This window comes from Bombina bombina, chromosome 4 (genome assembly GCF_027579735.1).
Source record: "Bombina bombina isolate aBomBom1 chromosome 4, aBomBom1.pri, whole genome shotgun sequence".
In the NCBI taxonomy this organism is placed as follows: Eukaryota; Metazoa; Chordata; class Amphibia; order Anura; family Bombinatoridae; genus Bombina; species Bombina bombina.
Genome location: NC_069502.1, coordinates 685,798,159 through 685,825,392, shown reverse-complemented (window position 1 = coordinate 685,825,392; position 27,234 = coordinate 685,798,159). Strand labels below are relative to the sequence as shown.

Sequence of the window (27,234 nt, the reverse complement as noted above, 5' to 3'; positions counted from 1 at the left end):
ATGCCATATAATTTGTTATAGTCCTCTCTTTTAAGCTGGCAGTTTAAATGTTGATAGACTAAGAAAAAGACTAATTGTAAGTGTTGAAAATTGTACGTGTTCAGTATTATTTACCAGTAGAAATGAATGTTTAAAGAATAAAGGTCTTATTGTTTGAGAGTGATTTGCTGTAGCGATGAACCTTACATAGTATTTAGTGTCATAATTAAGAACATATCACTTATAAATAATTAGCTTTAAAACATAAATTATGTGTGGGCAAAGTGATTGAAGCAAATTTTTAAATAGCATGTCAAAAGCATCAATGATAATACCAATCCGTATTTAGACATTATGTGTATTAAAATACAAAGGCCCAGATTACACATGGCATGATAATACGAGCGTGGGACGCAATAAACAGTATTGCTGGACCGTGCTAACATTAGCATGCAGCTTGATATTACAAAAAATACTTGAAACTCCTATGTTCTTCACTTAGAAAAAAAGTATTTTTATTTTTAAATATATTTATTTAAAAGCAGACTGAAGTAAAAAGGTGTGTCATTGTGTACTTAATTTGCATATCTTACCCAGAATCCTTTGCTGCATTGGAAACAATGTAATTCAGAGGTTTTCTGTGGGAAAACAAGCCTCTGGGCCTGTCTAGATTTGTTAATGAACTACACAATGAGTTATTTTTTCTATATTTTGTGCTTAGTGGAGGATTTTAAACTCGCCTTTTATCTCCCCCTAATTTAAAATGTTGTTGTATTTATATATATATATATATATATATATATATATATATATATATATGTATATATATATATATATATATATCTGTAAATACAATATATATATATATATATATATATATATATTCATTCATATAGATATATATTTTACAAAAACATTTTTTTACATATATTTACAAATAAAGAAGATAGGAATGTAAAGTATTTCTAAAGAACCTTGATCTAGCCCAGTTTCAGGTTAGTTTACAAGCAATAAATAGCGTGCCCCATAGAAGTCCTAAGGTGGTGAGGGAGTTAGCGCAGTTGCGATATCCAAAGTCCTAAAGTTAGTGCACCTGAGTCTTTCGCTCAAGCAATAACTTTTTACTTTAAGCTTCTAATACCAGTGCTAATCTGAGAGCACTAATTTTAACCTTGAGCACAGTTAGTGCTCGGGAGCGATAGAAATGTATTACCAAAGTCTTTATTGAAAACCCATTAAAACTAGAGGCAACAGAATACAAAACAAGAAAAAACACGCTATAAAATCAATTGTTATATTTTATAAATATTATGAATATCTCTCTTAAAAGGATGTTAAAAAATGCACATGAAATAGAAACAGTTTAAGAAATAATGGCCTAGATTTGGAGTTCGGCGGTAGCCGTCAAAACCAGCGTTAGAGGCTCCTAACGCTGGTTTTGGCCGCCCGCTGGTATTTGGAGTCAGTGATTAAAGGGTCTAACGCTCACTTTTCAGCCGCGACTTTTCCATACCGCAGATCCCCTTACGTCATTTGCGTATCCTATCTTTTCAATGGGATCTTTCTAACTCCGGTATTTAGAGTCGTTTCTGAAGTGAGCGTTAGAGCTCTAACGACAAAACTCCAGCCGCCTGAAAATAGCAGGAGTTAAGAGCTTTCTGGCTAACGCCGGTTCATAAAGCTCTTAACTACTGTACCCTAAAGTACACTAACACCCATAAACTACCTATGTACCCCTAAACCGAGCTCCCCCCACATCGCCGCCACTCGATTAAAATTTTTAACCCCTAATCTGCCGACCGCCACCTACGTTATACTTATGTACCCCTAATCTGCTGCCCCTAACCCCGCCGACCCCTGTATTACATTTATTAACCCCTAACCTGCCCCCCACAACGTCGCCGCCAGCTACTTAAAATAATTAACCCCTAATCTTCCGACCGCAAAGCGCCGCCACCTACGTTATCCCTATGTACCCCTAATCTGCTACCCCTAACACCGCCGACCCCTATATTATATTTATTAACCCCTAATCTGCCCCCCTCAACGTCGCCGACACCTGCCTACACTTATTAACCCCTAATCTGCCGAGCGGACCTGAGCGCTACTATAATAAAGTTATTAACCCCTAACCCGCCTCACTAACCCTATCATAAATAGTATTAACCCCTAATCTGCCCTCCCTAACATCGCCGACACCTACCTTCAATTATTAACCCCTAATCTGACGACCGGAGCTCACCGCTATTCTAATAAATGTATTAACCCCTAAAGCTAAGTCTAACCCTAACACTAACACCCCTCTAACTTAAATATAATTTACATCTAACGAAATTAATTAACTCTTATTAAATAAATGATTCCTATTTAAAGCTAAATACTTACCTGTAAAATAAATCCTAATATAGCTACAATATAAATTATAATTATATTATAGCTATTTTAGGATTAATATTTATTTTACAGGCAACTTGGTATTTATTTTAACTAGGTACAATAGCTATTAAATAGTTAAGAACTATTTAATAGCTACCTAGTTAAAATAATAACAAATTTACCTGTAAAATAAATCCTAACCTAAGATATAATTAAACCTAACACTACCCTATCAATAAAATAATTAAATAAACTACCTACAATTACCTACAATTAACCTAACACTACACTATCAATAAATTAATTAAACACAATTGCTAAAAAAAATACAATTAAATAAACTAGCTAATGTACAAAAAATAAAAAAGAACTAAGTTACAAAAAATAAAAAAATATTTACAAACATAAGAAAAATATTACAACAATTTTAAACTAATTACACCTACTCTAAGCCCCCTAATAAAATAACAAAGCCCCCCAAAATAAAAAATTCCCTACCCTATTCTAAATTAAAAAAGTTACAAGTTCTTTTACCTTACCAGCCCTGAAAAGGGCCCTTTGCGGGGCATGCCCCAAGAATTTCAGCTCTTTTGCCTGTAAAAGAATAAATACAATACCCCCCCCCCCAACATTACAACCCACCACCCACATACCCCTAATCTAACCCAAACCCCCCTTAAATAAACCTAACACTAAGCCCCTGAAGATCTTCCTACCTTGTCTTCACCATACCAGGTTCACCGATCCGTCCTGGCTCCAACATCTTCATCCAACCCAAGCGGGGGTTGGCGATCCATCATCCGGTGCTGAAGAGGTCCAGAAGAGGCTCCAAAGTCTTCCTCCTATCCGGCAAGAAGAGGACATCCGGACCGGCAAACATCTTCTCCAAGCGGCATCTTCGATCTTCTTCCATCCGGTGCGGAGCGGGTCCATCTTGAAGCAGGCGACGCGGATCCATCCTCTTCTTCCGTTGTCTCCCGACGAATGACGGTTCCTTTAAGGGACGTCATCCAAGATGGCGTCCCTCGAATTCCGATTGGCTGATAGGATTCTATCAGCCAATCGGAATTAAGGTAGGAATTTTCTGATTGGCTGATGGAATCAGCCAATCAGAATCAAGTTCAATCCGATTGGCTGATCCAATCAGCCAATCAGATTGAGCTCGCATTCTATTGGCTGATCGGAACAGCCAATAGAATGCGAGCTCAATCTGATTGGCTGATTGGATCAGCCAATCGGATTGAACTTGATTCTGATTGGCTGATTCCATCAGCCAATCAGAAAATTCCTACCTTAATTCCGATTGGCTGATAGAGTCCTATCAGCCAATCGGAATTCGAGGGACGCCATCATGGATGACGTCCCTTAAAGGAACCGTCATTAGTCGGGAGACAACGGAAGAAGAGGATGGATCTGCGTCGCCTGCTTCAAGATGGACCCGCTCCGCACCGGATGGAAGAAGATCGAAGATGCCGCTTGGAGAAGATGTTTGCCGGTCCGGATGTCCTCTTCTTGCCGGATAGGAGGAAGACTTTGGAGCCTCTTCTGGACCTCTTCAGCACCGGATGATGGATCGCCAACCCCCGCTTGGGTTGGATGAAGATGTTGGAGCCAGGACGGATCGGTGAACCTGGTATGGTGAAGACAAGGTAGGAAGATCTTCAGGGGCTTAGTGTTAGGTTTATTTAAGGGGGTTTGGGTTAGATTAGGGGTATGTGGGTGGTGGGTTGTAATGTTGGGGGGGGGGTATTGTATTTATTCTTTTACAGGCAAAAGAGCTGAAATTCTTGGGGCATGCCCCGCAAAGGGCCCTGTTCAGGGCTGGTAAGGTAAAAGAGCTTGTAACTTTTTTAATTTAGAATAGGGTAGGGAATTTTTTATTTTGGGGGGCTTTGTTATTTTATTAGGGGGCTTAGAGTAGGTGTAATTAGTTTAAAATTGTTGTAATATTTTTCTTATGTTTGTAAATATTTTTTTATTTTTTGTAACTTAGTTCTTTTTTATTTTTTGTACTTTAGCTAGTTTATTTAATTGTATTTATTTGTAGCAATTGTGTTTAATTAATTTATTGATAGTGTAGTGTTAGGTTAATTGTAGGTAATTGTAGGTAGTTTATTTAATTATTTTATTGATAGGGTAGTGTTAGGTTTAATTATATCTTAGGTTAGGATTTATTTTACAGGTAAATTTGTTATTATTTTAACTAGGTAGCTATTAAATAGTTCTTAACTATTTAATAGCTATTGTACCTAGTTAAAATAATTACAAAGTTGCCTGTAAAATAAATATTAATCCTAAAATAGCTACAATGTAATTATAATTTATATTGTAGCTATATTAGGATTTATTTTACAGGTAAGTATTTAGCTTTAAATAGGAATCATTTATTTAATAAGAGTTAATTTATTTCGTTAGATGTAAATTATATTTAAGTTATGGGGGTGTTAGTGTTAGGGTTAGACTTAGCGTTAGGGGTTAATACATTTATTAGAATAGCGGTGAGCTCCGCTCGGAAGATTAGGGGTTAATAATTGAAGGTAGGTGTCGGCGATGTTAGGGAGGGCAGATTAGGGGTTAATACTATTTATGATAGGGTTAGTGAGGCGGATTAGGGGTTAATAACTTTATTATAGTAGCGCTCAGGTCCGCTCGGCAGATTAGGGGTTAATAAGTGTAGTCAGGTGTCGGCGACGTTGTGGGGGGCAGATTAGGGGTTAATAAATATAATCTAGAGGTCGGCGATGTAAGGGCAGCAGATTAGGGGTACATAGGGATAACGTAGGTTGCGGCGGTTTACGGAGCGGCAGATTAGGGGTTAAAAAAATATGCAGGTGTCAGCGATAGCGGGGGCGGCAGATTAGGGGTTAATAAGTGTAAGGCTAGGGGTGTTTAGACTCGGGGTACATGTTAGAGTGTTAGGTGCAGACGTAGGAAGTGTTTCCCCATAGGAAACAATGGGGCTGCGTTAGGAGCTGAACGCTGCTTTTTTGCAGGTGTTAGGTTTTTTTTCAGCTCAAACAGTCCCATTGTTTCCTATGGGAGAATCGTGCACGAGCACGTTTTTGAGGCTGGCCGCGTCCGTAAGCACCGCTGGTATCGAGAGTTGCATTTGCGGTAAAAATGCTCTACGCTCCTTTTTTGGAGCCTAACGCAGCATTTGTTTGAACTCTCGATACCAGAGTTAATTTTATGGTGCGGCCAGAAAAAAGCCTGCGGAGCGTTAACAGCCCTTTTACCGCCAAACTCCAAATCTAGGCCTAAGTTAATATGAAAATACAGTCTTTTAGATAAAAAAAAATTCCCTTTTAACCCTTTTCTGATGGGCTGAAATTGAAATCACACGATCGTGCATTCGTTTGTGAGATTTCAATGATGGGATGGTCAGGGGGGAGTGCCTATGGCGCAAGGCACGCCCTCCAGGTCGTGATCCCATTCAGGAAGAACCTTTGGCTTCAGTGCAGCCAAACAAACAACTAGGAAGTTCCATGCCGTCCTAACAGCGCTAAAGCCCAGCACAGTTAGGATGGCATGGCACGTCCTAATGGCGGGAAGGGGTTAACTGAAAAGTCTCATACATAGAATACTCATTTCCTACCATATATGTGATTACTCCACTTTGTACATTATAATATTCTCTATGACCATCTTTAAAAAAGTAAAGAAAATTATTTTAATTATATATAGATTTGGTGGAAGAGGTAGACGCTAATCATCCAGAAGTTCAGGAAATAGTGTTTGAAGCCATAAAGATTGCAAGTCAAGCACCAGTCACACCATCTCCTCATATGTATGCTGCTGCACTGGAAAATGCCATTAACAAGGTAAAGTTTAAATTATCACATTTTATTGCACCCACCACTTAAGGGGTTTCTAACTTTTCTAAATGTAAACAAATAGGTCACAAAATACTTAAAGGGACACTGAACCCAAAGATCAGATAGAGCATGACATTTTAAGCAACTTTCTAATTTACTCCTATTATCAAATGTTCTTTATTCTCTTGGTATCTTTATTTGAAATGCAAGAATGTAAGTTTAGATGCCAGCCCATTTCTGTTGAACAACCTAGGTTGTCCTTGCTGATTGGTGGATAAATTCATCCACCAATCAGAAACTGCTATCCAGGGTTTCTGAACCAAGAAAAAAGCTTAGATGCCTTCTTTTTCAAATAAAGATAGCAAGAGAACGAAGAAACATTGATAATAGGAGTAAATTAGAAAGTTGTTTAAAATTGCATGCTCTAGCTTAATCACAAAAGAAAAAAATTTGGGTTCAGTGTCTCTTTAATCCTTATAGTCTTATTGATTGTACACAGAATACTTAATTCTTACATCCGTTTATTGGTAAGTGTCTAAGTGACTCCTTTATCTGTTGGTTGTGATCTGAATTAAAGGTAAGCAAATATATGAGTAATAATGAATTTGGTACACAATCAGGTTTATTAAAAAAGTTAGTAGTATTAATACTTGGGTTTTACACTTCTGACTTGTCTAAGCTACAAGAATATAATCATAAAACTGCTTCTGCACATGCAGAATGATCTGTGAACCCAGCATGAAAAAACTATTTTATGGTTGGGACAGATCCAAATTATTGAAATGTTATTTCTCCCTAGAATCCAATAAATATTCCTATTTTAAACCACATTTTAATTCATTACATATGATAACTAATGTATTTAATGTATTTAATGTAAAATTATTTCCATCCAAATTACAGTGCACTTTTGTCTATTTATACAATTATATGTATATCAAAACTTTCACCAGCCTAACATTTATGCAATATTGGTTTATTTTGTTGCAAATGCTAAACTAAAGTGCTACCAACTAACCACCAGTAATACTACAAAGATTACATCATTAAGTACTGAAGGTAGAGTCCAGGATTTAGCCAGTAGTGCCAGATACATCACACTGGTTCTTTTTTTTTTTTTTTTTTTCTTAGTCTGTGTCACGTACCTGGTCGTCTCGTACCTGGTCGTTGCTTGGATAACTGTTTTAGCTATGGCTGCTTCCTGGTTGTTATGTGTATTGCATACACCATCTGCGCAATTTTGATGTTATTCACGTCATTGCTGTGCATTGCACCTTTTTGGGCGCATCTCTGACATCACTTGGAGCGCATCTTGGCACGCACGCTGTGCGCACGTTTGCACCACACTAGGGTGCGATTATACTTGAAAGATTAGACTGTCTACCTGTTGCTGAATACTGCTTTGCCTTGTGACTTACTCTCTTGTCTTGCCCTCTGGTACCTTGAAAGATTGGACTGTCTACCTGTTGCTGAATGCTGCTTTGCATTGTAACTTCTCTTTTGCCTAGCCTTCTGGTGCCTTGAAAGATTAAAATGTCTACCTGCTGCTGAATTCTGCTTTGCCTTGTGACCTTCTGTCTTGCCTATTCCTCCTATACCTTGAAAAATGGGTTGTCCACCTGTTATTGTATAGTGCTTTACTTTGTGACCTTCGCTCCTGCTTTGCCCACTGGTTCTTGTAAGATTTAACTGTCTTCCTGCTGTTATACCTAGTTGCTTTGTTCCCTTTCTCTGGGCTCACCTTATTCCCTAATCCTCCTTGCCTCTTAGTCCTGAGATTTTCCGTTATCATTCCACTTGACGCTAAGATAAGAAGACTACTGGCCAGGATTGGTTTGATAGAGGAATATCCCAAAGACATAACAGTGTGTTGCACAAGAATTCGCACTAGCTTTGAAAAGTCGTGGAAATGTATCAAAATCTTTGCAGGATATATTTGCGTCAAATAGTTGGCAAAGATTGATAAATTAAAAGCCAGACTAGATAATTGATGAAATCTTGATGGTCTCAAAGCAATATGAGTGCAGTCTATAACACCTAATACATTTGGAATGCCAGCTATACGGAAAAAAATTAGTCTTCGGTTGTTTCAGGGAGGCAAACATGATGCTTAAATATTGTGTACATGGCATCTTATACAGTACATAGGTTTCTAGAGAACATAGGTTGACTCATACCAACCACAACACTGGACACAGATTGTAATTTCAATACCCCAGGAATAGCTCTTGTTCTGAATGTGAATGGCTCCAAATAGTTCTGTATCTGGTCAAAATAGCATCAGAATTAATTGCCTTAACCTCTGCAATATCTCATGGTCTGTTAGAGCTTTAAGACCACAGTGGGGCAAAAACAATCTCTGCACCCTGATGCGCCATCTGTGTCAGATAACCTCTTCCTTTTACTGTAAAGCAAGGCATCATCTACAGTGCCTTCTAAGGGTTGCTGCAACTGTAAATTGTAATACTTCCATTCCTAAGTACATATAAAAGTAATAATTTATTTCTGTGTCCCAACTTATATTCATTCTGACTTCCTGACTATATATTACTTCTTGTGGTGTTTGCATTCATGTTTAGAACACACATTTATTATACAACTATGTAACATTTGGCTGTTGTGAGATGGATTTCATTCAGACTTCCAGACTATTGTTTTCTAAGGAGTTCACGACAAAGCAGGTGCTGAATATACATTTGCTATCCGGGCAGATGTTTAGATGCAACTTTTAGACTACACAGTGTGATAACTTTGAGAACGTAATTGGATTTGGTTTAATATGGGTGCAAAATATGTGAAATCGATCAGAATACACATAGTGATTGAATCCATGCACCGGAAAAAACATTCGGCCAGATTACAAGTTTTTGTTATGAGCGGCTCGGTACTAACTTGCAAGTTATTTCCACCGCTCGTTCACCTCCCTATAACGCTGCTATTACAGGTTTGCAAAAACCCGGCGTTAGCGGGCAATATGGCAGCGCTGAGCTCCATACCGCACACAAATACCAGCGCTGCTTTGAGCTGGTTTTACGTGCTCGTGCACAATTTCCCCATAGACATCAATGGGGAGAGCCGGCTAAAAAAAGCCTAACACCTGCAATAAAGGAGCGTAAAGCTCCGTAACGCAGCTCCATTGACACCTACATTACACTTATTAACCCCTAAGCTGCCGCCCCCAATGTCGCCGCCACCTACCTACACTTATAAACCCCTAATCTGCCGCCCCCCAATGTCGTCGCTACCTACCTACACTTATTAACCCCTAATCTGCCGCCCCCAACGTCGCCGCCACTATACTAAAGTTATTAACCCCTAACCCTAAGTCTAACCCTAACCTAACCCTAACACCACTAATTTTAACATAATTAAAATAAATCTAAATAAAATTTACAATTAATACCTAAATAATTCCTATTTAAAACTAAATACTTACCTATAAAATAAACCCTAAGCTAGCTACACTATAACTAATAGTTATAGTGTATCTATCTTAGGTTTTATTTTTATTTTACAGGTAAGTTTGTATTTATTTTAACTAGGTAGACTAGTTAGTAAATAGTTATTAACTATTTACTAACTACCTAGTTAAAATAAATAAAACGTTACCTGTAAAATAAAACCTAACCTGCCTCACACTAACACCTAACATTACACTAAAATTAAATCAATTACATTAATTAAATACAGTTAACTAAATAAAAAAAAAAAAATAAACACTAAATTACACAAAATAAAAAAAGAAATGATCAAATATTTAAACTAATTACACCTAATCTAATAGCCCTATCGAAATAAAAAAGACCACCCAAAATAAAGAAAACCCTAGCCTAAACTAAACTGCCAATAGCCCTTAAAAGGGCCTTTTGCGGGGCATTGCCACAAAGAAATCAGCTCTTTTACCTGTAAAAAAACCCACCACCCACACAACCAACCTCCCCAAATAAAATCCTATCTAAAAAGCCTAAGCTCCCCATTGCCTTGAAAAGGGCATTTGGATGGGCATTGCCCTTAAAAGGGCATTTAGCTATTTTTCTTTGCCCAAACCCTAAGCTAAAAATAAAACCCACCCTATAAACCCTTAAAAAAACCTAACACTAACCCCCGAAGATCCACTTACTGTTTTTGAAGACCGGACATCCATCCTCATCAAACCGGGAGAAGTCTTCATCCAAACGGGCAGAAGTCCTCAACAAAGCCGGGAGGAGTCCTCATGCAAGCAGCAAGAAGTGGTCCTCCAGACGGGCAGAAGTCTTCATCCAGATGGCATCTTCTATCTTCATCCTTCCAACGCGGAGTGGCTCCATCTTCAAGACATCCGGCGCGGAGCATCCTCTTCATACGGTCCCAGCCATACACTGAAGGTTCCTTTAAATGACGTTATCCAAGATGGCATCCCTTGAATTCTGATTGGCTGATAGAATTCTATCAGCCAATCGGAATTAAAGGTAAAAAAAATCCTATTAGCTGATGCAATTAGCCAATGGGATTAAGCTTCAATCCTATTGGCTGATCCAATCAGTCAATAGGATTGAGCTTGCATTCTATTGGCTGTTCCAATCAGCCAATAGAATGCGAGCTAAATCCTATTGGCTGATTGGATCAGCCAATAGGATTGAAGCTCAATCCTATTGGTTGATTGCATCAGACACTAGGATTTTTTTACCATTAATTCCGATTGGCTGATAGAATTCTATCAGCCAATCGGAATTCAAGGGACGCCATCTTGGATTACGTCATTTAAAGGAACCTTCAGCGTACGGCTGGGACCATATGAAGAGGATGCTCCGCGCCGGATGTCTTGAAGATGGAGCCGCTCCGGTCGGAAGGATGAAGATAGAAGATGCCGTCTGGATGAAGACTTCTGCCCGTCTGGAGGACCACTTCTTGCCGCTTGTATGAAGACTTCTCCCAGCTTCGTTGAGGACTTCTGCCCGCTTGGATGAAGACATCTCCCGGCTTGATGAGGATGGATGTCCGGTCTTCAAAAACTGTAAGTGGATTTTCGGGGGTTAGTGTTAGGTTTTTTAAAAAGGATTTATTGGGTGGGTTTTATTTTTAGCTTAGGGTTTGGGCAAAGAAAAAGAGCTAAATGTCCTTTTAAGGGCAATGCCCATCCAAATGCCCTTTTCAGGGCAATGGGGAGCTTAGGTTTTTTAGATGGGATTTTATTTGGGGGGGTTGGTTGTGTGGGTGGTGGGTTTTACTGTTGGGGGGTTGTTTGTATTTTTCTTTACAGGTAAAAGAGCTGATTTCTTTGGGGCAATGCCCCGCAAAAGGCCCTTTTAAGGGCTATTGGCAGTTTAGTTTAGGCTAGGGTTTTTTTATTTTGGGGGGGCTTTTTTATTTTGATAGGGCTATTAGATTAGGTGTAATTAGTTTAAATATTTGATCATTTCTTTTTTATTTTGTGTAATTTAGTGTTTATTTTTTTTGTAATTTAGTTAATTGTATTTAATTAATGTAATTGATTTTAGTGTAATGTTAGGTGTTAGTGTGAGGCAGGTTAGGTTTTATTTTACAGGTAACTGAATTTATTTTAACTAGGTAGTTAGTAAATAGTTAATAACTATTTACTAACTAGTCTACCTAGTTAAAATAAATACAAACTTGCTACAAAAGCTGTGAAATAAAAATAAAACCTAAGATAGCTACAATGTAACTATTAGTTATATTGTAGCTAGCTTAGGGTTTATTTTACAGGTAAGTAGTCTTAAATAGGAATTATTTAGGTAATAATAGTAATTTTTATTTAGATTTATTTTAATTATATTAAAGTTAGGGGTGTTAGGGTTAGGTTAGGGTTAGGTTTAGGGGTTAATAACTTTAGTATAGTGGCGGCGACGTTGGGGGCGGCAGATTAGGGGTTAATAAGTTTAGGTAGGCGGCGGTGACGTTGGGGGCAGCAGATTAGGGGTTAATAATATTTAACTAGTGTTTGCAATGTGGGAGTACGGCAGTTTAGGGGTTAATATGTTTATTATAGTGGCAGCGATGTCCGGAGCGGCAGATTAGGGGTTAATAATTTTATATTAGTGTTTGTGATGCGGGAGGGCCTCGGTTTAGGGGTGTTAGTGTACTTGGTAACACTTTAGTTATGAGTTTTATGCTACAGATTTGTAATGTAAAAACCCATAACTACTGACTTTCAGTTTACGGTATGGATCTTGACGGTATAGGCTGTATCGCTCACTTTTTGGCCAGACAGGCAAACTCGTAATACCAGCGCTATGGTAGTCCCATTGAAAAAGGACTTTGTGAAAGGTGCTGTACTTACGTTGTGTTAAGGCCAAAAAAGTGTGCGGTACAGTTATACCTGCAAGACTCGTAATACCAGCGGTAGTGAAAAAAGCAGCGTTATGAGGCTTTTTCACTCATAACGCAAAACTCGTAATCTAGCCGATTGTTTTCAGTAAGGCCCATACCTGATAAATCTAAAACCTGAATTACAAGCCTATTTTGATGCATGGACATAGGTCGTTAGAGGGTTGAAGCCTTGATAGATTGAGCCCTATTGGTGAAAAGACGTGGAATACATTATATGGAAGTGAAAGAAAAAAACAAAACAAAAAACATTATGGTGTGGGGAAAGAAAATCCACATTATAGGGGAGAAAAACAGAATATACATAATATGAAAGTAGGAAAAAAAAGAAAAAATTACACTGATAGTGAAGACACATAAGATCCGCAATGTACAAGTGTGGGGGGGGGGGACCTTAGAGTGTGAACGAAAATGTCCTACTATAGGTTAAAAAAAAAGTGAAATCAATCATACAAAAGTTAGAGGGGAAAAAACTAAATTTATGCTTACCTGATAAATTACTTTCTTTTACAATATGACGAGTCTACGGATTTCATCCTTACTTGTGGGATATTAACCTCCTGCTAACAGGAAGTGGCAAAGAGCACCACAGCAGAGCTGTATATATAGCCACTCCCCTACCCCTCCACCCTCAGTCATTCGGCCAAATGTATAGGAAGAGAAAAAGGAAAGGCTAAATAGGTGCAGAGGTGACTGAAATTTACAAAAAATATAAAGAAAAACTGTCTTAAAAAGAACAGGGTGGGCCGTGGACTTGTCATATTGTAAAAGAAAGTAATTTATCAGGTAAGCATAAATTTAGTTTTCTTTTACAAAGATATGACGAGTCCACGGATTTCATCCTTAATTGTGGGAAACCAATACCAAAGCAATAGGACACGGATGAAAGGGAGGGACAAGACAGGAACCTAAACGGAGGGCACCACTGCTTGAAAAACCTTTCTCCCAAAGATAGCCTCAGAAGAAGCAAAAGTATCAAATTTGGAAAATTTGGAAAAAGTGTGAAGGGACGACCAAGTCGCAGCCTTACAAATCTGTTCCACAGATGCATCGTTTTTAAAAGCCCATGTGCAAGCCACAGCCCTAGAAGAATGAGCCATAATTCTTTCAGGAGGCTGCTGTCCAGCAATCTCATATGCCAGGCGGATGATACTTCTCAGCCAAAAAGAAAGAGAGGTAGCCGTAGCTTTCTGACCCCTACGCTTTCCAGAATAAACAATGAAGATGATTGTCGGAAATCCTTAGTTGACTGTAAGTAAAACTTTAAGGCACGGACCATGTCCAAGTTATGCAACAGACGTTCCTTCTTAGAAGAAGGATTAGGACACAAGGAAGGAACAATTTCCTGATTAATATTCTTATTCAAAACAACCTTAGGAAGGAACCCAGGTTATCAGAATGAAATATGAGATAAGGCGAATCCCACTGTAATACTGAAAGCTCAGAAACTCTTAAAGCAGAAGAAATAGCAACCAAAAACAGAACTTTCCAAGATAATAGTTTAATATCTATGGAATGCATAGGTTCAAACGAAACCCCTTGCAGAACTCGAAGAACTAAATTCAAACTCCAGGGCGGAGTTATAGGTCTAAATACAGGCTTAATTCTAGATAGAGCCTGACAAAAAGACTGAACATCTGATACATTTGCCAAACGTTTGTGAAACAGAATTGACAAAGTTGAAATTTGTCCCTTTAAGGAACTTGCTGATAACCCTTTCTCCAATCCTTCTTGGAGAAAAAACAAAATCCTAGGAATCCTAACTTTACTCCATGAGTAACCCTTGGATTTACACCAATAAAGTAAAAATATTTACGCCATATCTTATGATAGATTTTTCTAGTGACAGGCTTCCTAGCCTGTATCAAAGTATTGATAACTGAACCAGAGAATCCTCACTTCGATAAAATCAAGCGTTCAATCTCCACGCAGTCAGTTGCAGAGAAATTAGATTTGGATGTTGGGAAGGTCCTGTCTCAACGGAAGTTTCCACGGTGGCAGAGAGGACATGTCTACTAGATCCGCATACCAAGTCCTGCGTGGCCACACAGGTGCTATCAGGATCACTGACGCTCTCTCCTGTTTGATTTGAGCAATCACGCATGGGAGGAGAGGAAACACAAAAGCTAGGCTTAACAACCAAGGTACTGCCAAGGCATTCTGACGAGATGCCATCAAGAAACTAAAAACTAACACCTCACTTTACCATGTCTTCCTAGTATAACACAAGCAAAGAGAATGACTGGGGGTGGAGGGGAAGGGGAGGGGCTATATATACAGCTCTGCTGTGGTGCTCTTTGCCACTTCCTGTTAGCAGGAGGTTAATATCCCACAAGTAAGGATGAAATCCGTGGACTTGTCATATCTTTGTAAAAGAAAAAGGAAGATTTCCCTTACTTCCTCTATCTTTCCAATCTCAGTCTTCAAATTCATATACCAACTCCAATTATAAAATACCACTACAGTTTTATATTTCAGGTTATATACATCTGTTCCCCTCTAAGATGAGTTTCCCAAAAAAATACACTTGGAGAACAATTTTATCTTCCTTGGTATGCTTAATTTTACAGCATAAATGCCCCATTTCTTCATAAACCCGGAAATTCATTTTTTTCTGCATCTCCTACCACATCCAACTTTTTCTATAATTAATCAACTCTCCCTTACTGATATTACTTGTTGCAATGAAGGAGTTTTTTTTTGTTTTGTTTTTTAATCCATCTTTGCCTTATTACTTTCCTTCAAGCTAGTATTGTCGATATTCAATTTTTAAATTTAATTTATATTCTTCTGGATATTCAAAAAACAAAAAAAAGTATATCTGAATGAAGTATTTTAACTGTGTTGGGATTGTTGTCAGATTTTAATATGATTATAAGAGTATTCCTGCAAAATAATGTGCTAATATAATGTGTTAGTCTCCCCCCCCCCCAGTGATTTATGTGTCTTGTATCAGCCCAACACAAGTGATACTTTTAAATTAAATTATAAGACCCCTCAACAAGTCCCAAGAAAGCTCACACAGTGTAAAAATCAAATTATCAGCAGATTACCAGTGTGTTACCTAAATAGTAAATAGTGTCTAAAACATCATGTTTGTTCCTATGTGACACACTCAGCAGCCAGAGTTACTGAGAATCAATTATAAAAACAAAACAAATTCCTAATGTTGCAGTTGACTTATTATCTTGAAAACAAAATATGCTTATTGACAATATGTATTGATTTTATTATCATTGTCTTTTCTTTTACAGTTTTACGAACAAAGTAAAGAGAGGTTTCCTGGTGCACCACCTGAAGGAGGATGGGTAATAAATAATTTACCTAACTCTACAAATAACTGGATTGCATTGGCAGAAAAGGGACTCCTCCCTGACACTGTTCTCTGTCTAGGAGATTCTGCAGATAATGGTTTGTACTTTTAATATAATATAAACTATTGTTTCACATCACCAAACATAAGAGAAGTGAAAAACTGTACACATTTAGGATCCAGTTCTCTAAAGCTCTGCTCAGATGAGATTCTCTATAATGATTCTCCAGCACTGCAAGATCCCATATAAGATTCTAGAAATTAAGGCCTAGATTTGGAGTTCGGCGGTAGCCATCAAAACCAGCGTTAGAGGCTCCTAACGCTGGTTTTGGCCGCCCGCTGGTATTTGGAGTCAGTGATTAAAGGGTCTAACGCTCACTTTTCAGCCGCGACTTTTCCATACCGCAGATCCCCCTACGCCATTTGCGTATCCTATCTTTTCAATGGGATCTTTCTAACGCCGGTATTTAGAGTCGTTTCTGAAGTGAGCGTTAGAGCTCTAACGACAAAATTCCAGCCGCCTGAAAATAGCAGGAGTTAAGAGCTTTCTGGCTAACGCCGGTTCATAAAGCTCTTAACTACTGTACCCTAAAGTACACTAACACCCATAAACTACCTATGTACCCCTAAACCGAGCTCCCCCCACATCGCCGCCACTCGATTAAAATTTTTAACCCCTAATCTGCCGACCGCCACCTACGTTATACTTATGTACCCCTAATCTGCTGCCCCTAACCCCGCCGACCCCTGTATTACATTTATTAACCCCTAACCTGCCCCCCACAACGTCGCCGCCAGCTACTTAAAATAATTAACCCCTAATCTTCCGACCGCAAAGCGCCGCCACCTACGTTATCCCTATGTACCCCTAATCTGCTACCCCTAACACCGCCGACCCCTATATTATATTTATTAACCCCTAATCTGCCCCCCTCAACGTCGCCGACACCTGCCTACACTTATTAACCCCTAATCTGCCGAGCGGACCTGAGCGCTACTATAATAAAGTTATTAACCCCTAACCCGCCTCACTAACCCTATCATAAACCCTAATCTGCCCTCCCTAACATCGCCGACACCCTACCTTCAATTATTAACCCCTAATCTGACGACCGGAGCTCACCGCTATTCTAATAAATTGATTAACCCCTAAAGCTAAGTCTAACCCTAACACTAACACCCCCCTAACTTAAATATAATTTACATCTAACGAAATTAATTAACTCTTATTAAATAAATGATTCCTATTTAAAGCTAAATACTTACCTGTAAAATAAATCCTAATATAGCTACAATATAAATTATAATTATATTATAGCTATTTTAGGATTAATATTTATTTTACAGGCAACTTGGTATTTATTTTAACTATGTACAATAGCTATTAAATAGTTAAGAACTATTTAATAGCTACCTAGTTAAAATAATAACAAATTTACCTGTAAAATAAATCCTAACCTAAGATATAATTAAACCTAACACTACCCTATCAATAAAATAATTAAATAAACTACCTACAATTACCTACAATTAACCTAACACTACACTATCAATAAATTAATTAAACACAATTGCTAAAAAAAAATACAATTAAATAAACTAGCTAAAGTACAAAAAATAAAAAAGAACTAAGTTACAAAAAATAAAAAAATATTTACAAACATAAGAAAAATATTACAACAATTTTAAACTAATTACACCTACTCTAAGCCCCCTAATAAAATAACAAAGCCCCCCAAAATAAAAAATTCCCTACCCTATTCTAAATTAAAAAAGTTACAAGCTCTTTTACCTTACCAGCCCTGAACAGGGCCCTTTGCGGGGCATGCCCCAAGAATTTCAGCTCTTTTGCCTGTAAAAAAAAACATACCATACCCCCCCCCCAACATTACAACCCACCACCCACATACCCCTAATCTAACCCAAACCCCCCTTAAATAAACCTAACACTAAGCCCCTGAAGATCTTCCTACCTTGTCTTCACCATACCAGGTTCACCGATCCGTCCTGGCTCCAACATCTTCATCCAACCCAAGCGGGGGTTGGCGATCCATCATCCGGTGCTGAAGAGGTCCAGAAGAGGCTCCAAAGTCTTCCTCCTATCCGGCAAGAAGAGGACATCCGGACCGGCAAACATCTTCTCCAAGCGGCATCTTCGATCTTCTTCCATCCGGTGCGGAGCGGGTCCATCTTGAAGCAGGCGACGCGGATCCATCCTCTTCTTCCGTTGTCTCCCGACGAATGACGGTTCCTTTAAGGGACGTCATCCAAGATGGCGTCCCTCGAATTCCGATTGGCTGATAGGATTCTATCAGCCAATCGGAATTAAGGTAGGAATTTTCTGATTGGCTGATGGAATCAGCCAATCAGAATCAAGTTCAATCCGATTGGCTGATCCAATCAGCCAATCAGATTGAGCTCGCATTCTATTGGCTGATCGGAACTGGGCTGGTAAGGTAAAAGAGCTTGTAACTTTTTTAATTTAGAATAGGGTAGGGAATTTTTTATTTTGGGGGGCTTTGTTATTTTATTAGGGGGCTTAGAGTAGGTGTAATTAGTTTAAAATTGTTGTAATATTTTTCTTATGTTTGTAAATATTTTTTTATTTTTTGTAACTTAGTTCTTTTTTATTTTTTGTACTTTAGCTAGTTTATTTAATTGTATTTTTTTTTTAGCAATTGTGTTTAATTAATTTATTGATAGTGTAGTGTTAGGTTAATTGTAGGTAATTGTAGGTAGTTTATTTAATTATTTTATTGATAGGGTAGTGTTAGGTTTAATTATTTCTTAGGTTAGGATTTATTTTACAGGTAAATTTGTTATTATTTTAACTAGGTAGCTATTAAATAGTTCTTAACTATTTAATAGCTATTGTACCTAGTTAAAATAAATACCAAGTTGCCTGTAAAATAAATATTAATCCTAAAATAGCTATAATATAATTATAATTTATATTGTAGCTATATTAGGATTTATTTTACAGGTAAGTATTTAGCTTTAAATAGGAATCATTTATTTAATAAGAGTTAATTAATTTCGTTAGATGTAAATTATATTTAAGTTAGGGGGGTGTTAGTGTTAGGGTTAGATTTAGCTTTAGGGGTTAATCAATTTATTAGAATAGCGGTGAGCTCCGGTCGTCAGATTAGGGGTTAATAATTGAAGGTAGGTGTCGGCGATGTTAGGGAGGGCAGATTAGGGGTTAATACTATTTATGATAGGGTTAGTGAGGCGGATTAGGGGTTAATAACTTTATTATAGTAGCGCTCAGGTCCGCTCGGCAGATTAGGGGTTAATAAGTGTAGGCAGGTGTCGGCGACGTTGAGGGGGGCAGATTAGGGGTTAATAAATATAATATAGGGGTCGGCGATGTTAGGGCAGCAGATTAGGGGTACATAGGGATAACGTAGGTTGCGGCGGTTTACGGAGCGGCAGATTAGGGGTTAAAAAAAATATGCAGGTGTCAGCGATAGCGGGGGCGGCAGATTAGGGGTTAATAAGTGTAAGGCTAGGGGTGTTTAGACTCGGGGTACATGTTAGAGTGTTAGGTGCAGACGTAGGAAGTGTTTCCCCATAGGAAACAATGGGGCTGCGTTAGGAGCTGAACGCTGCTTTTTTGCAGGTGTTAGGTTTTTTTCAGCTCAAACCGCCCCATTGTTTCCTATGGGAGAATCGTGCACGAGCACGTTTTTGAGGCTGGCCGCGTCCGTAAGCACCGCTGGTATCGAGAGTTGCATTTGCGGTAAAAATGCTCTACGCTCCTTTTTTGGAGCCTAACGCAGCATTTGTTTGAGCTCTCGATACCAGAGTTAATTTTATGGTGCGGCCAGAAAAAAGCCCGCGGAGCGTTAACAGCCCTTTTACCGCCAAACTCCAAATCTAGGCCTAAGATTTTCCTATACCTCTAAGGGGAATTCCCTGCATTTCTAGATGAGGAGAGTACAATATGCCACAAGAGTTTTTTGTGTTTACAGTTTGTGCTTTGTTTTTTTTTTTTTCATCAGACTTTGTTCTTTAAGTTTTAATACATTTAAAATTTTCACTTTTTGTTTTGTCTTTAATGCATTTATATGTTGCATATTGGATTGTAATTTTACAAATTCTGATTGTGCTTTGAATGTTTCTGTATAACTTTAACAAATTATTTTCTATGTATTTCTTCTTTGCAATTTGTATTTTTTTTGTGAAATAAGCCTGACATTTTAAAAAAGTGGAAGGGACAGGGTCGCTAAGAATTTATTTCAGTGCTGGGTGCTCCCCAGTGAGATTCTGTATCCCAGAGAGCATCATTACTTTTTGTGGGAGGCAGCTCTCATTTCTCATGGACTCTCATTCCGCCCTTTTTTTAAATTAATATTTATTTGTAGATTTCTTTATTTTTTTTGGGGGGGGGGGATTGGATCAGCAGCTGTTTCCACTCAGGACCAGCAGTGCTCTGTGGATTCCAAATGGTACGTTAACTATGTGTCTAACCCCTTTGTGAGGATTAAATATGTAGCATTGCAGGGTCACTAGTGTTAAAATTACATGCTCTAATGAATTAAAGCATTAATTTTTCCATTATAATTGCCTTTTATGGTATATAGCCTCATCTACAGAATTGCTGGACCCACAAAATTATTAGATAAATCAAACAGGGGATCTCCTTTAAATAGGGAGTGTTTATCTGTCTCTCTTTATATATTTTGGTGAATTTGATAGAGCTACTCACAACCTATGGATGTGTCACATGTGCATATGCTTTTCTCAGATTATTGCTAATGTCATAGTTATTCCTTGATAGCAGTATTATGCAAGAATATAAACAAATTAACATTTCCTATCTTCTACAGTAAATTTTTTAGTAATGATGCTTAGTATTGTGGGTATGATGTGAATGTTCTAAAGGAAATAGAACTGCTGTATACAACTACGATAGAATGGTTACATGCTATTTTATTTATTTATTTATTTATAAAATATTTTACCAGGAAGGATACATTGAGATTTCTCTCGTTTTAAGTATGTATTGTTTTTCCTCCTGTGCTTGCAGCTTTCATCAAAGTAATTCTCTTATTTTAACCCCTTACAAGTATCAGCTATTGAAGCTCTGTATATTCACACTAGCAGGCCCATTTATCAAGCTCCGTACGGAGCTTGAAGGGCCATGTTTCTGGCGAGTCTTCAGACTTGCCAGAAACACAACTTATGAAGCAGCGGTCTAAAGACCGCTGCTCCATAACCCTGTCTGCCTGCTCTGAGCAGGCGGACAGGAATCGCCGGAAATCAACCCGATCGAATACGATCTGGTTGATTGACACCTCCCTGTTGGCGGCCGATTGGCCGCGAGTCAGCAGGGGGCGGCGTTGCACCAGCAGCTCTTGTGAGCTGCTGGTGCAATGTTAAATGCGGAGAGCGTATTGCTCTCCACATTTAGCGAGGTCTTGCGGACCTGATCCGCAGTGTCGGATCAGGTCCGCAAGACCTTTGATAAATTGGGGCCTGAGTGCCGCCACTTGGAGCTTATATGTGTTATATAACTTTTAAACTGTGCAAACAAAAATCTAATGCTTCCGCTCTCTACAACGTGAGCTAAACTGAAGTGAAAAGTACAGCTGTCAAAAAGCCGGTAACATAACAGACCTGAGAAAGTTCACTGCTTCTGTCACAGGATACAACAATACGTGAGCTACAAGATGGCGGCGCCCAGTATAAACTGCAGAGCTTTACTAACTGGATTATGTAATGAGTTATAATAAGAGAGCTGCAGGTACGGGAGGGAAAACAATAGCATAGTGAGTAGGAAACATGCTACTGTAGTTAAATTCATCTGTTTAAAGTGATTTTAAACTTTAATTAATTAAAGCCCAGGATCAATAAATAATCTTAAAAACAGGGGCACTTTAATTCAGTAAAGTTTACAAAGACACTTATTTTTTAAAATACTTACCTTTGCATTATGGTAAACAAAACACCAATCCTCCGCCCGCATCTCCTGCTTTCTTTAGCAAATGGATTACGAATGTGGCAATCGTTGTGTGCCCCCTTTGGCATCCTGTTCGTGGGGCACACAACAATTGGAGGAAGCTGCATTTGTCATCCATATGCTTAAGAAAGCAGGAGATGCGGGCGGAGGATCAACGTTATGTTTACCATAATGCAAAGTTAAGTATTTTTTAAAAATAAGTGTCTTTGTAAATTTTAATAAATTAAAGTGCCCCTGTTTTTTTAAATTATTTTTTGATCCTGTGTTTTAATTCATTAAAGTTTACAAACACTTTAATTTCCCTTTAAATTGAAATTGGGCTTAATTAAAATTGGAAACAAGGACAAAACAACAAAGTATTTGATTAGTTTCTAGAAAAACTGTTACGATTTCACCATACTGATTGCTTTTATAATTTAATATTCTAGGAAAGTGTTTGCTTGCTAGATTATACCAAATGAATAAGCAAGATATAAACAACAATATCTTGCAAAGGCTTCAGAAGGAAAAAGCAAGGCGTTTACAAGAAGAGGAGGAAGCAAGGTATGAGAAGAAAAACCTATTATTTCTTAAAGTTAATGTATGTATTGTAATTAGCCTGATGTATTTTTTTTTAGAATAGTTCTCAGAAAAAAATCATTTCTAAAATAATTTATCCTGGGAAGCTGAATGGTTGCAAGACAATAATGAATGTGTGGCATTAGTAACTGACACAAAACCTAGTGGGTTTATGTAGGTGACTTGAAACATCTGGGGTAGGCTAAATGAAATCAGTAATCACTTATACAATGTGTTCTAGAGTTTAAAAAGGTTGAGAGCACCCTCTATCTAACGTACTTATTTTTAAGGTTATAGTTAGGAATTTAAAATATTTAAAGGGACACAATACCCAAATGTTGACGCACATAAAAATTATGCAGCATAACTGTAAAAAGCAGACTAGAAAATATCACCTGAACATCTCTATGTAAAAAAGGAAGATATTTTACCTCAAATATCCTAAGTATTCACACTCCACTGCAAAGAGACGTTAAGCAGCCTGTCAGGATGTTTGTCCCAGGACTTGCTAGGGAGTGTTCATCTAGCATGTGCAGGCACAGTCATGTGATTTTCCTATTCAGTTTAAGTAAGTTCTATGAAATATCATGAGATTTCAGTGAAATCTCATGAGATCACAGCAAAGGTAAAGCATTACCTCAGCACTGCTAAAGCTGATTGGCTATTGTTTTTTTTGTTTGTTTGTTTTTTCAACTTGCAACTTTACAGCTGCTGAAGTATAACTGTTTACACAGCACTTACTTTGGTGAGCTGAAGTCATTTTGAGGTAAAATATCTTCATTTTTTACAAAGAGATGCTCAGGTGATATTTTCTTGTCAGCTTTTTACAGTTATGCTCCATTACTTTCAAGTGATTTATCATATGAGTATTATGTCCCTTTAATTTGTGCAAAACCAGCCTGAATGGCTTGCTGACAGTATCATCTATGGGAAGCCTAGGAATGTTTATGGCGAATTATGGAACTCCCCACAATGGAAAGTTGTAGATTCAAGTCTCAATCTAGTTCTATTTCAAAGGAAATTAATAATTGTGGCATAAGCAGTTATTAACAGATATAAAATGTAATACTCCAGATATTCAGTTAGCATAACACATATTATTTGCATACAGAAAGGAACAGCAGGAAACAATGAAGCTGCAACAAGAACAAAAAGGGAAGGAAGAATCAGAACAAGAGGTAGAAGACAGAGAAGACAAGCCTGAAGGTTTGTTATCACTCAATTGTGTCCATAATTGCTCAAATCTTGTTATAGCTAGTCGCTAACAGGCAAGATATTACAGAACTTATTCACTAAATAATACTATGTCCCATTGAAATATAAAGATTATTGGTTCAGTTATGTCTAAGAGTACAAGGACATGTATGATGCTGAATTCTGAAAAAAAAAAAAAAATTGCCATTGCAATTTTCTTATAAATGACTATAACACCTTCATTTTGCATTCTAAAGTTTATTTAACACTACATAATCTTAATGTACATGTTTCTCAATGTCCAATACACTCTTGGAGCATAAAAATACAAACCACAAAATAGTTAAAATAAAATTTGCTGCCTTTGAAGGGATTACATAGTAGCCACTAGCCAGTTATTAGGTCTTATGACACACAACATTGTCATGTTTTCTTGGACAGTCATTCTAACAGTGGACAGTGATATGATTAACAAATGAAGCAGTATAAGCCACATACACACACACACAATTATATATATATATATATATATATATATACACACATACATACACACACATACACACACACACACATTTACATACACACACATATAATATACAATCACATACACAGTTGCACACAGATATATATATATATATAAATTAAAAAACATTGTAGATGCAGTTAAGTTAACCCAGCAGCAGAGGGGACTGCAGTTTTAGCCTTTTTGGGAGCCGTGGGGTTAACTGCATCTGCTATGTATTTGAGCCGTTTCTCAGAGAAGCAGGAGATTGTGTGAGAGGTTCCATAATGTTTACATACCCTAAGTTTCAGACTGCAGATGTCTCTAGGGGGAAATATAAGTAAGTGGCTTTTTCTCCTGTTCATTCCTGCATGGGCTCTGCTTTTAGAATTCTAGATTGATCGGCTGCTTATGAGAACAGAAAGTGAAAGTAAAAACAGCCATTTTACAAATGTGTGCTAAAAGCAACCACTAGATGGTTTGCAAGAAATCACAAACAAATCAATATTACAGCCACTTCTGAGGATTTTTTTATTTAGCAAAAAATCGCAAACTCTCGCAGTTTTAAAATCGAGGCACTTAATTGCGGTTTTAATTCGCATATGCAATTAATCGTGCAGCCCTAGTATGTTCCCTTCTTATGCAATGCTTTGAATGGTAGTGGCTAGCAGAAAATGTTTTACACCAGCTTCCATATCATTCAGGAATTCCAGATCATTTCACAAAATAAAAAAATAGAGCATCAGTTGCACACAGCCTTATGTTCTAATCTGCCTTTTAAAGTTTCACCAGTTTATTATTTTGCATCAACTGATGTTTAATTTAGGAGCAATATTTTAAAATCTGCAATTCCAGCTTAAAGTGAATGTAAATTTTGATACTAAATTGCTCGGTTTTTAAAATTTTGATTAAAAACAGAGGCACTTTAATTCATCAAAATTTACATTTCACTTGTGTTGTGAAAAAAAACTTACCTTTTAATCTTCACAGCAGCTCCAGCTTCCTCTGGTCGTCGCAAGCCATTTCTGATCTCAGAAATGATGAATAGGCCATCCTCCAATCACGGCTTCCCCCCGGGAGAATCAGTGTCTGATTCAACGCCGTGATTGGAGGAAGCCGGATTCCTCATTTTAGACCCAGGAAGAGGCTTTGCGACGACCAGAAGAAGCTGGAGCTGCTGTGAAGATTAAAAGGTAAGTTTTTTTTCTCAACAGGAGCGAAATGTAAATTTTGATGAATTAAAGTACCCCTGTTTTTAATCAAATTTTTAAAGACCGGGCACTTTAGCATCAAAATTTACATTCACTTTAAGTATAATTATCTACTCAATCTTATATGTTTAATAAGGAACATATCTGTAATTTGCCCCCCTTGAGTACTGGGAGGTGCCGTTCTTAAGAATTGTGACTTCAGGAGTTAACACATAAACAGACATTAAGCTATGATTTGCATATGAGATATTCTGGATTGCTTCTCTTGTTCTTTTCATATATTTTTTTCAGTTTTGTTGCACTTGTGACTGTTCTAGTTAGATGTATTTTTTCTAGAACATTCCTAAAAAATAAAACAAGGTAATGGACTACCCTCACAGACTGACCTGGGTGAACATCACACAATCTGAGTAGTATTTAAAACCTCCATATATGTTTTTTTTAATGTAATGTTTTTGAAGATGCCAGACAATTTATTTTTTGAGGTGTTTTTAGTCTGTCTGTGGTTAATCCCTAGTGGATTTCGCTTTAGGGTTAGCTGTCTGTGATGTGCAAGCAGTTTACCCAGTCTATTCTGAGAGTGCTGCCCAGAACAGGGTATCCTGGCTTAAGAATAGTAGGCAAATGGTTTCAATTAATGGAGAACATTCAAATGAGGGGTCAGTTATTAGTGGTGTTCCCCAAGGGTCAGTTATTGGGCCTGTTTTGTTTAAGATGTTCATCAGGAATATTGGAAGTGGTCTTCAGGGGAAGGTTTGCTTGTGTGCTGATGATACAAACATTATTAACAGAGTTGATGTTCCAGGAGGGGTGGATCTAATAAACAGTGATATTAAAAAACTGGAGAACTGGGCAAATAAATGGGATCTAAAATTGAATATTGCCAAGAGAAAAATTATGCATATAGGATCCAAAAACTCAAATACCAATCAATAGTACATTACTGACTGTAACTAAAGAGGAATGGTACATGGGAATTATTATTTCAGATTATTTAAAATGTGCTACACAATGCAGCAGTGCAGCCAGTAAGGCCAGTCGAATACTTGGTTGCAAGGTTCTTATGCCACTTTACAGATCACTAGTTAGGCCTTATCTGGAATACTGTGTACAGTTCTGGAGACCATATCTCCAGAAGGCTATAAATAAACTTGAAACTGTCCAAAGGAGGGCTACTAAAATGGTACATGGTCTAAAAACTAAAACATACAAAAAAGACTCTATGACCTAAATATGTATAGTTTGGAGAAGGGAAAGAGGTGACATGATAGATACCTTCAAATATATGAAGGCACTTAATAAAGTGGAAACTGGAAGGATTTCCCACAGAAGTAATAACAAAACAAGGGGTCATAATCTTAAAGGGATATGAAAACCAAATGTTTTCTTTCATGACTTTTATTTGAAAAGCAGGAATGTAAGCTTAGGAGCCGGCCCGTTTTTGGTTCAGTATCCTGGGTAGCGCTTACTGATTGGTGGCTTAACTTCTTTCCAATGACATGGAGAGTCCACAAATCCATTCTAATTACTAGTGGGAATTCAACTCCTGGCCACCAGGAGTAGGCAAAGAACACCCCAGCAAAGCTTTAAGTATCCTCCCACTTCCCACAATCTCCCAGTCATTCTTTGCCTTGTACATCAGGAGGATGTGCAAAAATGGTGTCTATTTAATCCTTTAATTGGTATTTTCCCTACAAGCAAGGATTGGGGCTATGCTGTGTCCATGTAATCCTCTTTAGTAAGAGTAATGGTGGCTTTTAGCAGTTAGAAGACGGCTAGGTAGTCCTTGCTTCCCTTCCAACATATATGCTACCCCTATATAGAAAACCAGGGTTGGTTACTCTGCTTTTCTCTTCTCTTTAGGTCCCTGTCAGAGGTCGTCTGAGCTGCTGTGCCTGTCCTGCAGCTGAACTCCACAGATAAGTGCTTCTTGCCTTCTAGGTTAAAAGGACCAGCACTTTGGGGGTTAAAATTCCTCTTTTAATTTTCAGTGG

The 27,234-nt window shown here is 37.8% G+C and overlaps 1 protein-coding gene across 1 annotated transcript in view; it reads left to right on the top strand.

Annotated features, from left to right (window-relative positions):
• Window positions 1-27,234, top strand: part of AK9 (adenylate kinase 9) — a 205,989-nt gene that overhangs the window by 64,756 nt on the left and 113,999 nt on the right. The window contains exons 15-18 of the mRNA XM_053712173.1: window positions 6,040-6,176; window positions 15,749-15,905; window positions 22,201-22,315; window positions 23,442-23,536. Coding sequence (XP_053568148.1) covers window positions 6,040-6,176; window positions 15,749-15,905; window positions 22,201-22,315; window positions 23,442-23,536 — 504 coding nt within the window. The remainder of the gene's footprint in view (window positions 1-6,039; window positions 6,177-15,748; window positions 15,906-22,200; window positions 22,316-23,441; window positions 23,537-27,234) is intronic.